The 11989-nt window shown below is 44.5% G+C and overlaps 1 protein-coding gene and 1 long non-coding RNA gene across 2 annotated transcripts; one reads left to right on the top strand and one right to left on the bottom strand.

The window, feature by feature from the left end:
• Positions 1–1224: 1224 nt before the first annotated feature.
• Positions 1225–4502, bottom strand: LOC145432333 (ribosomal biogenesis protein LAS1L-like). Its single transcript, XM_080309102.1, has one exon. The coding sequence runs from the start codon at positions 3153–3155 to the stop codon at positions 1545–1547; it is 1611 nt and encodes a 536-aa protein (XP_080165228.1). The 5' UTR covers positions 3156–4502; the 3' UTR covers positions 1225–1544.
• A 4895-nt stretch (positions 4503–9397) lies between these two features.
• Positions 9398–10718, top strand: LOC113030785 (uncharacterized). The gene is made up of 3 exons (XR_013912627.1): positions 9398–9707; positions 10351–10468; positions 10578–10718. It is a non-coding gene; the product is annotated as an uncharacterized LOC113030785 (long non-coding RNA).
• Positions 10719–11989: the final 1271 nt, after the last annotated feature.

Genomic DNA, 11989 nt, shown 5'->3' with positions numbered 1-11989 from the left:
AATGCTCTTTATGTGTGTAAAGAGTTTATCTTCTAACCAGGATTCAGTTCATTTTAATCCTTCAACTTAAACATGAAAATAACAATGTCTGCCTCAGTTTTACCATATCTAAATCATCAAACACCCCAAAAGTCCTAAAATGATCCTAAACCCATTTCAACTTAAACCTTAAATCCCCCCTTTATTTTGACACATTTCATGTGTCAAAATAATGTACAAAACTAAAAATGCTCAGTTTTCCCCACTCATGATCCAATCTATGTCATGAAAATGAACTTAAAACAGAACAGTCATCAGTCATGTGCTTAGCCTTAGTCCAGTCTTTACCTCAGTGTCCAGTTGGTCCAACCTTAGTTCAGTTCGTCCGTCCAGTCACCGTCCATTCATACGTATTCACACCAGGTATTTCCTCTTTCTTGCCGAGACAACAAGAAACTGTTCCTCTTTCACAGTTGCGAGTAAACATAACTAACCTCTCACCTATAAATGATTCTCTCTAACTAAGTGTGTGTGTGTATATGTCGTCCTCAAATGCTCTCTCATCTCACCCGTTGCACTTCTGACCTTCCACCAGACCAGAGGCTCATCAAATAGCCTCGTCTAACCTGCTCCTCAGAATAACTTAGACTCTGCTTTCATTAATGCAAACTTTCTGCAACTTAGTCTTTCTGAAAGACACACACTGTTTAAACCTCTGAATGCAATATCAATGCTGCAGATTATATTATTAATGCAATGGTGACGATGACGATTATTTAACAATAGCAGTAAAATAATTTCCCTGCTCCACACTCCCTCTCTCGACCTCTGGTACACCAGAGGTCGCAATACATTGTGTCCTCGCTCTGACCCTCTCTTGTGGTCCATCCGGCCTCGGGCCTCCAGGATCCTCACCCCCTGTGGTCGCCGAGATCTTCTGCAAAGGAAACAAAACACCTTTTCCTGCATCTCCCTAACTTATCATAGTTGGGACTCTTTAATCAAAAGCCTTATCCTAATTATGTTCTTGACTTATAGACTTGTATTTATATATATTCTTCAACGTTACTCATCATTTTACCACTCTCTTAAAACGCTGACACTAACTTCATTTTAAAACCTCACATTTCCTATGTTATAACCTGTTTTTGATATAGCCTTTTTATTTCATTTTGCTCCTTTTAATGTAACAATAAATTATAATTCTAGTTTATCAGACTTAATCAAAACCTATGCTTTCCTTCCTTTGGTCCTTCTTTAAATCAGAACATTTTGTCTTCTGAAAGTTTTATTTCTGCTTCTGCCAACATGTTTAGTTAACGAGCTCGACTGGACAGAAACAATCACAACTGCTGAACCTGCACTGTGCTCATGGTTAAAATTCCACAACATTTTGTCTTCTGAATATTGTATTTTTGCTTCAAAACTGCTTCTAGCACAACAAGAGTCAGCGGAGGCTGGAATGACAACAACAACAACAATCTTGTGCTTAACATAAAACAAAAAATAACACAAGTAACAAAAACAACACAAGTAACTTAAAAAAGCTTCAGTCCACATTTCAGTTAGTTGAGCTCGCTGTTGCTCCAGAGGAGGCCCTCAGCTGGCGGGGCTGGAGCCGAGGCCCCGGGGATGCTGCTACGTGTCGCGCTGCTCTCCAGCTCCACTGGCTGGTCAAACACAGTCATTATCGAATAATTGTCCACCATGAGGCCCGACGGGTCGTCCGACTGTCCAGGAACTTTACCAAGGGTATAGTTCTTCCATGTGACATTATCAGTGCACACCTGCCACGGAGAACCTCTGAGGGCAAGTGCTCTTTCAGCCTGCACGTCTGCCCATTTGCGGTCCTCACTTCTCTCCGAGTCCATCGGTGAGGAGTGTTGCATCTGGTCCAGCAGCATACTCACAGTATATATGGGCTGCTGCTGCTGCAGAGGTGTGCTGGCCTCTGAGCGCTCTGTCTGTGTGTAGATGGAGCAGAGCTGGAACAGCTTCTCTCTGGTTTCCTGAGGGGGGGGATGCTCCATGTCATCCAGGACTAGCTGGATCAGGTGAGGTGTGCTGATGCAGGGGGCATCCAGACATGCAGAGAGAAGCTGCTGCCACCTCAGCTTGATGCGGTCGATGAAAATCCTGTCCTTCATTCTGGCTTTCTTCTGCAACCTTGTCTCAAAATGATATTCAATTTTGTTGTTGTTGCAGAGGAAGACTTCTGAAATCCATGCAGAAATATAGAAACACCTGTGACCGTTGGGCTCTTTGCTGAGCAGCTTCAGTTCCACAAAGAGCTTCTCCAGGAAGAGGTGAATGAAAGACGAAGAGTTAAGCATCTTTAGCAGGGGCAGCCAAAAGCGCAGGAAGGTTTGTGGGACTCTGGGCTCAGTGGGACTGGCACTGTCAGATGTTGCACAGCCTAATGCTTCCAGCTGCTCCATGGTAGGAACAAGAAAACCGTCTTCCAGCAGCACATCAATCAACAGCTCCCTGGACCCCAGTGCAAACTGCTTGATCTCACCCAGCAACGAACTCATGTCTGCTAAGGGGGCCTGCCACAAGCTCTTCCCCTTGTCTTCAGGAGACCCATCATCAAAAGCTTGGTACTGGTCCTTCTGAAAAGAGATCAGCAGCTCCCGAGCGTTTCTGCAGGCATCCACTTCTTTCTGCCTGGCAACGAGCTGCTCATCGGGGCCTCCTCCCAGCTGTCTGGACCAAAACTCCTGCTGGAGCCACTCCAGGGCCACCTTACATCCCTTTCGGCACCATTTCAAAGAAGGAAGAGTCCCACGCATGATTTCGTGCCTCAGATCCACCACCCACTCGGGGATGTTCAAGTTTCCAGCCAGTTGCCTCAGCGGCCGGGCCTTTCTCCCCTGCTGGCGATCCGTGATAAGATTAACAAATCTTACCAGGGCCGTCCCGTACATCAGGGTCAAGTCATCTCCGGTAAGCTGTCCGGACCGGTCCCGCACCTGGCAGCGCACGAGGTCTGCTGTGCAGTCCACGGCCACGGGAAAACTATTAGCGTACCTGGCCCTCCAAGCCGATATCCTCTCTAACGCAAACCTCTGCAGAGAGGAGTCCATCGAGTAAAGGTAGTCCCGAACCTGATCCCACTCCGCTTTGTTAAGCCAGGCTACCACATGGCGTGTTTTCTCAGAGCCCTTTTTATTCATTGTGCGCGCTCCGGACCTCACGCTCAATCTCTCACTCACCGGGAAAAGCCGCTCGCCTCACGCAGAGACCACTCGCAGATTTATATGACAGAGGACCGCGTTCAGAGCTTCGAGTTTTACAGTTGCTTGTCGCACAGCAACCAGGAAATGACGCTAACGTTTTCTTCGGCTTCGTTTGTGGCTGACGTTCACCCTGCGGGCACGCTGACGCCACCTGCTGGATTGGAGGATGGAGCGATGGTTCTACAGAGCGCTTATTTACATGATGCTGGTCATAAACGAGCTTTCTTTGGCTATGGTCAATGGCGTGTCCAGCGGGGTGGCCTGGGGGGGCACAGGCCACCCCCCCAACCAGACTGGCCACCCCAGGTGCCACCCCAAAGGCAAAACAATAAAATTCAATCAAATATCAAATGTCCGATTATGTTTTCACGGTGACGCTCAGATATCCGAGTGTAAGTGAATGCAGCATCGGCTTCTGCGCTATGTGCATCACGTTAGCAAAGGTAGGAGAGCCAAGCACGAAAGATGGCACTGCAGGAAACAATTTTTCGGTGAAAGAAAATGAGGACAGAATAAATGTCCCGGTAAGTAATATTAAGTTTGTTGAGTTTAGTAAACTTCGGCGAAATTAGAATACCAAGGAAAAAATAACACTTAAAGAATTATTGCAGCCGTGGAATATTTCAGACAGTATGCTACTGAGGGCAGCTAACATAAGAGTTATGAGTTATAAGATGTAATCTAAGTCGTAACATTGCTGTATGGAGCTGCAGATTTGGTTGCAGGTTAACATAGCTGGACTGGCCATCGGGCTTATTTGACTTATTTTTTATTTTTTTTGTAAGGGCATGAACAATGAGAGGTGGTGGATTGGCCAGATGCAGGTCGATGTGTAGAAATAACTCCGTTGTTTGGTGGTGGCTATGGCGGGGCTTCCACAGAGGCAGCAGGTGGATGAGGGAAGGGGAGGCAGGAGGAGAGCCCCGAGGCAGCCGCCAGTCCGAGTGTCAGGTGAACTGAACTTCAGGTAAGAAGTTATGACCTGCAGTCTATCTGGGTCAGATATGAACTAAGTTTAGGTGGAGTTTATTTTCGTTGTGCTGACTTTTTACTGTCAGTTGCAATAACTCATACTGCGTTCTAGCCAGCTTGGAGTTTTTATACAGCTGTTCGGTTGCTATGATGTTACTGATAGTGAACTTTATTTTATTCATAAGGTTAGTAGAGTTGCCAACGGCTCCTTAAAAAAATGGAATGGTCCCTCAATCAGAGAAAATATTACATGTTTCGTATTGAGCTGAGAAGAGACGCAGTTTGTCCCGAACTTCAGCTAGAATGGAAAAAGACACAAAGCTGGATTTATTCTGTCTTTACGCTGCACAGCTGCCTCTTCTCTCCCCCTCCCTCTCCTGTTGCTACTTCAATCATGAAACTGATCGATGATCAGCTGATCGGCTTTTCTCTCTTGTTTGTTTATCGCCCACTTTGCGCCAGAAAGACGAAACCAGCAGATGTCGCGCTAAACAACAGCAGCACGTTTAAGCTTGATCGGCTGTTGTTAGAATTTATTTAATATTAATTTCTAGTATCAGCTGATGTTTGCTGGAGCCACAGCTGTAAAGCTGCTGGTCATGATGTCGGTTTGGATATCTGGTGAGAGGGAAACGTGAAGACCACCCACCAGGATCCTTTTTTATGTAGCTGACAGCTGGTAACTGTGCAGGGGCGGGTCTAGCAAAGTTTTGCCAGGGGGCCAGGTAGGGCATTAACAGGGAAAGGGGGCACAAAGAAATACTTTTCTTTCCTATTCTCATTTAAAATATCTAGCTTTTATTAAATAATTATCTAAATCTTACAACCAAAGTTTTTATCTGACGTAAAATGTATAGAAATCATACATATACCAAAAAGACTGTACATCACTGTCACAACAGGGTTTGTTTTCATTCAAAGGCTTTATGGCTTTAATACCTGGTGGGTCGGTCTGTAGTCAAAATGCCCGATTTTCTGTCCCAGTCCAGCCCTGCAGGTTATACTGGCAGTGTCACCATGCCAGCTGACTGTATTTCATCATCAGCCAGTGCTGTTCTTTATCAATATTACCAAAGTTTACCATAAGGCAGCATAGAAAGTATTTACTTGCTTTCAGGTTTTATTCAAATATTAGTCTTTTCAGTTGTTTCTCCACTTTTTTCCTGTTTCAAAATCAAACACCAGTTTGTGAGAAGATTATCTTCTTTTTTTAACAGGCAGAGAAAGTTTTGCATTGGAATGGCTAATTTGTCAATTGTTTGCTACAAATGTTCGTATTTTAATATTCAAAAATGTTTTTGCCCAAAACATATGTGCCTCAGTGCCTCTCTCCTTCTGACATTGTTAAAGAAAACACAACAAACTTATAATTATTTAGATAGTTACATGTAGGTAATGTCCTCAAGTTCTGTATAACCACTTTTTCCTCTCTCTGTGTTTGTTTCTCGTTCGTTGTTGTGTGTGTTTGTGTGCATTTGTCTCTTTCAAACAGGTGCCGGTCCTCACCTCTGCAGTGCTGCCGTCTCCTGTAGCGCTGCATGGTTCTAAGCTAAGTTTCCTTTCCTTTTTCTGTTCTCTTAGATTTGTCCTCAGGTTTACCCGATTTCCTTCTTTGTCTGCTTAAGCCTGTGCGTCCCTTTCAGTAAGTGATTTGAATCCACCTGACATTCAGAAGGTCGTGGTAGAGCATATCATACGAAGGCAAGATGTCAAACACATCCAGTCCCAGGTTAGACTCCGTACCTTCTCCGGTAAGGTTCCCAGACCTAACAACAAAACTGATTATGACACGTGGCGCACACAAATTAACCTGCTCCAAAATGACCCCAGCATGTCCCCGCTGCAAATATCCAGAAAGATCCATGAGAGCCTGCTCCCACCAGCAGCTGATATAGTTAAAATGTGTGACTCACAGGTGCTATAGCGTACGGCCACAGCTTCACTCTGAGCTCCATCTCCATAGAGTGCAGACAGTGATATCTGATACTCCTTAAGACACAGGACAACAGTTTATTGAGATATTGTATTTTTTATTTCATAATATGTACTCCAACAACTCAATAGTTCTTCCCCACCTGCCTCAGGTCGCCTCCACTTAGGGAGATCCACTTAATGAGGTAAGAAACATCATCATCATCTGCAGCTTCCCAGCGCACCGTGATGTCACTGTCTGAGAAATTAGTTATCCTAAGGTCTGAAGGAGGAGGCACCTTCACTAGAAGAAAAGAATAATGTGTATGGGAATTTTTTAAAAATGGGAAAGCTACATCTTTATATCTTTCATTATTAATAACATTTACAGTACTGTGCAAAAGTCATGAGCCACACGCTGAAGTATTTCATTGGACATTATCTGTTTTTTCCAATCCTTTTTAATCCAGTTCTTGTACCTGACCATTTTCTGAGTAATGTTTTTTGTTTGTTTGTTTGTGTAAACACTTGTTTGTTTGTTTGTTTGTTTGTTTGTGTAAACACTTTGCACTGACCATTATTGGAGAATTAAAAAGCACCTAATTCAAGGAATATGTGTACACATAACAGAAAACTTGGGAAAGAACCAATTTGAAATCTTTAAGCACTTTGTTACTAGCGGCCTGTCACAAAAACACATTTTGTATAGTGTTTTTTTTTTAATCTTGTTAATAAAATGTATACAAATGTGTGTGATTAATCACAATGTGTTAGTGTGTAATCACCCTGAGACATGCATGCCTGTCTGTAAGAGTCAGATCTAAAGCCACTTCTTTTTTTCTTTTTTTCTTTTTTTTTTCCTGTCCCGTTTGGCTCTTTTGCCATCAGAATTGTTGTCTAAAGGCAAAGAAAGATGCCCAACGGATTTACTTTACCAAATTGACCATCCCAGCCTTGCCGTAATGGTCCATTTGATTCACCTTTTATTGTTTATTTTATTTTCACTTGCTGAATACGGGACAGACTTGACTGGGGGAAAGAAGGGGAGAAAGAAAGAGGGAAAGAGAAACAGCTGAGAAGAGGGACGGGGGAGAAGGGCAAAAAACAAAAACCAACAGAATGAGCAGAAAAAAAAAAAGAAATAAAAAATGCATATATCGATCACCTGGATCACCTGCTGAGAAAGAAAAAAGAAAACAAGCAGAAGAGAACAAGAGTAATAGAATAAACAACATCACAATGATATATGGGAATATGACAGTAAATACTAAATGTTAAACATTATTGTGCAGCACATAAGATCAACAGAACACAGTGTGCTTTGAGGTAGGAGCCAAAAAGGGTGTAGTTTGTGGGTGTGATCACCCATGTGTACACCTGTGAGCATGGATGCGCTTGTTTTTTTTAAAAAGGTTCCTTCATGTAATGATCTGCTAGAGGGTGTGGGGGGGCCACAGCCCCGTCCTCCAGGGCATGAAGCAGGTATGGAGGAGATCAAAACTCCAGACATCCAGAGGCCCCCAGAACACAAGAGACCAAGGAAGACCAACAGAGGGGCAGCCGCGCCACTGTCCCAGAAAGAGCTGAGGAGAGTCCCAGATGAGGGCTCACTCAGCAGCCGCGGAGCAGAAGCCAGGGGGAGTTGCAGTGACGCGCCCGTGAGCTCCGCCGGCAGCCAGCCGTGCCTGAGTGACCGAGCCCCAGGCCGAGAGGCCAGGGGCACCCCACCTCCGAAGTGGCCCGAGCGAGCCCCAGGCCCCGATAAGCGGCCGCCAAGGAGTGAGCCGGTGTGTACCTGGACGCCCATCCCCGGACACAAAGAACCACCAACGCACCGATGTCTGAGGGAGTCCGCCACTGGCAGGGGAAGTGGTGGTAGGGGGAGATAGGCCTCCAAACCTTGGAGGGCCTGAGATGTCCCCAGAGAGGTGGCGCCTGACACCCAACCTGACATATAGACACAGAAATACAGGCACACACATATACAAACATCCATTCCCACCCTCATGCTCTCATATGCACTTACTCCACACTCAACCAACGTGGAGACAGACATAAAGAGACGCTGTACACACGATCACACTCCCCAAGCGTACCCTACAAACCGGGTCTAGGTACCCTTGCCCCTGGAGGGGGAACTGCACCCAGACCCAGGTGGTATTACCCTTTTCCCTGCGGTGGGGGGAGGCAGACCGCCCCGACTCCACAGCAGCAGGGAGGCCCCACACCCCAGACCGCAGTCGGACGGCCAACTCCTCCTCCTAGCCCCCCGCTCCAGCAGGTCGCAGAGAATGGGGGTGAGAGAAGACTCCAAACCTCCCTCCACCCGCTCATTGTAGTGTTGGTGCATGTGTGTTCTAAGGTGCATTTAAAACCCAGGAGGGCATGGAGCTACCTGCCAGAGAGCAGCAGGTAAGCGCATGGTCCCTCCTGCTAGCCCTCAATGTCTACCGGTATGTGTATTTAACCTTGAGAGCACTTTGTTACTAGCGGCCTGTCACAAAAACACATTTTGTATAGTGTTTTTTTATTATCTTGTTAATAAAATGTATACAAATGTGTGTGATTAATCACAATGTGTTAGTGTGTAATCACCCTGAGACATGCATGCCTGTCTGTAAGAGTCAGATCTAAAGCCACTTGTGATTTGGAGATGCAGCCTGCAGATTCTGTCCAGATTATCCCAGCTCTCTTCACTATATATCCAGGCTTCACTTATCAAATCTGTAAAATTCAAGGCTGGTCCTTAAAAGTTCCCAACAATGCAAAAACTGCATAGCCACACAAGTCCCAGCGTTTCCCACCGCAGCAGCTGTGAAACGAAAGAGGAGAAAGGATGAATGAGTGTTTGCTTATCGGCTCTCCGCTCTCCCCCAAGCTGGCGTTGTTCTTGGTAGCCATGACAACGGAGATAGTCCCAGCTTTGTAAATACAGGCCCCAACACCCCAAAAAAGAAAAGAAAAAAAAAGGATTGGGATTCCCTGCGCAGACCAGGAATCCCCCTAGCAGACTGAAGACACAGATAGGACCTGAACTCAGTGAGTGTGTTCGAGCCGAGGCTCGAACCAGGGCCTGTCTGTGCTTCAAGTTGCCAGGGGCCGGCAAGTGTTCTACGCCACCTGCCCGCCGTGGAAGCCGTGCAAATTTGCTATATTTGACTTCTCTGAATATAAATTATTTTTGAAAAGGAAAAGTAATAATTTTAATGTGAGGCAAAACATGTATGGTGCTCGATAAAGATGACACGCCGACTCACTTCTTCTTCTTTCTTTTTTTTGCAACGTTTGTTTTCATATTAAACCAGTGTCAGTGACGTCATTCTATGCGACTACCACAGTAAAGGAAAAGCCTGGATCTGTACATCTTTTTCTTTTATTTTTGTTGTCTAAAACACAAAAATCGCGAAACAGTCAGCTCACAAAGTTGCAGGTTGGTGGCAATTTGGCAGAACAGCCAATGACTTAAAACATTTAAGTGCATATATCTTGCCACAAGACATGTGCGCTAAGCTAGCCAAATTAGTTTCTGTTAGCGAATCAAGTTCAAGCTCCTCACATATCATCATCCAGGGTACAGTCATATGCTCATGAGGAGATCCCACGCAGGTAACACTACGGCAGTGCAACAAGTTAAATATGCACACATTTTAAGCTATTTCCTAATATCTAACCATTATGATCAATGTTTGCCTGCAACCGACACAACCAACACAAATGTCATTGAAAAAAACAAAACCCTGTGATCACATGTTTCTGTTTTTCTAGAACAGAAGAAGCACAATTTAAAAAGCCAGTAGTAATAAACCTTTGTTGTTACTGCATGATTCGAATGAAGTACCTGAAGTCTGGCTGGAATAAGAAGTGGTAATCTGTGTACTGTGCTAGTGATCTGCATAATTCACCTCATCTGTTTGGATGGCAGAAGTCGGCTAACTACACAGCTAATTTCATCAGGCTGCTAATGAAACATCTAAAATGATAGATGGTTAACTACACAACGGAAGTAACAGCATTACAATCACTTGATTTAATTACATTTTCCCCCCAAACTTTTGATCCAAATTAGCAAAGTACTGCAGCCATCTGAACCTTCTAGGTGTTACATGTTACAGTGTTCCACTCTGGCCAGCTTTGAAAATGGAAAACTCTTTGCGTGGTTTACTCGGTTCTGTAAATAAGGCTCCTTTCATTTGTGAGACTGTATTCCACAGCCAGTTGTCTTCTCTCCCCTTTGGTCCGCCCTTACAAGGTGAAGGTGCTGCCCACCCATGATACCAGCAAGGTGCGTGCAAGTGGATCCGGCCTTAACACCACTGGAGCGCCCACCTCTCTGCCAGTGAAGGTCACCATTGATGCCAAAGATGCAGGTGAGGGACTGCTGGCAGTGCAGATCACTGTGAGTGCATGAACGTGGACCACACAATAATGTATTCAAAGCATTGATATTTAGGTAACAGTTTTTGTTTTCTCCTGAAGGACCCAGAGGGGAAGCCCAAGAAGCAGATATCTGTGACAGCCATGATGGGACCTACCTGGTGTTTTATGTGCCAGACATGACTGACAGATACACCACTCTCATTAAGTACGGAGGAGACAAGATCCCTTATTCACCCTACTGAATCACCGGAGATGCCAGCAAGTGCACTGTCACTGAATGTTGTCCAGTGGCCAGGTAGGACTCACTTCCTTGGTTGCTTATACACTTTTAGTTTTCTTTGAAAACGGCCCTTTAAGTCACTTGATCCATGACTTGAGCGAGCACTCTCCATTTGTTCATTTGATAGTTATTGTAGAAAAGATAAGAAATGATGCTTTAGTCTTTTTGTAAATTATAGTCAAACATACAATAAACTGAGGTATTCCCTTTGGTTAACAGAGCAATCCGATAATAAAAGTGGACAAAGCACATCGAGTTGCCACAAATATCTTTGTATATTACGCAGTGGGGCAAAAAATGAGGTGACCAAATACTTCTTTTCCACCATAATTTGCAAATCAGTTCTTTAAAACTCGGACAAGTTAGAGGTATACCTATGATGAAAATGACAGGCCTCTCTCATATTTTTAAGTGGGAGAACTTGCACAATTGGTGGCTGACTAAATACTTTTTTGCCCCACTGTATTTGATCCTGTCTCCCTCAATACTATTTAATATCTAAATGCTTGATTCATCATATTATAACAAATGTGCTGTTGTAGCTACTGACAGTGAGTTTGATTCCATTTTTTCCATCTACCAAAGAGAAATAATATCTCTTAGTGGCAGGTGGATCACACGTTGATTCTAACACTTTGCATATGACTGGGTAGGATGAGCATTTTATAAGCGCTTGTGTGGTTTTTGTTTATTTAAGGAAATACATCAGTTTCCCTTGTATTTTAAATTTGAGTGAAGATCCTAAATTGGCCCCCACTCTTCACTTTGAGAAAAGGCTAATCTGTCTTATCCCCACATGAGCACAGTCAGATATAATACAGGCTTTCACTCAGGAGCAGGAAGGCTAAAGGCTGTTTAATGTTTGATCTAACTGTGTCAGACATTTGCGTTCTCACGTGCATGGACAATATCTTGAAAACTTCAGAGCTGCAGTGCATGTGTAAAAGTGGTTAGAAAGCAGTGCTTTAACACAGGTTTTGTCTCTTTGCGTAGCTGCTCGGTCCATCCAGACTCCCCTCGATATACAACAGTGATGCCAGCAACTCAAATACAAGCTCTCTCCAAGTGATTCCTTCATCATCAACATCTGCATCCATGATCCATTAGCTCAACAGCAACATCTGTCAGCTGTGCATCCAACTCGGGGGAATCGCCTGCTGTGCTCAGCCAGTGGGCCGCAATTTCTGTGCCTTGTTGATGGCCTCGCTGTATCCTGTGCTGGAGAAAGCTG

This window comes from Astatotilapia calliptera, chromosome 12, assembly GCF_964374335.1.
Source record: "Astatotilapia calliptera chromosome 12, fAstCal68.1, whole genome shotgun sequence".
Lineage (NCBI taxonomy): Eukaryota > Metazoa > Chordata > Actinopteri > Cichliformes > Cichlidae > Astatotilapia > Astatotilapia calliptera.
Note: the sequence above shows the minus strand (reverse complement) of the source record. Positions and strands in the feature narration are given on the sequence as shown.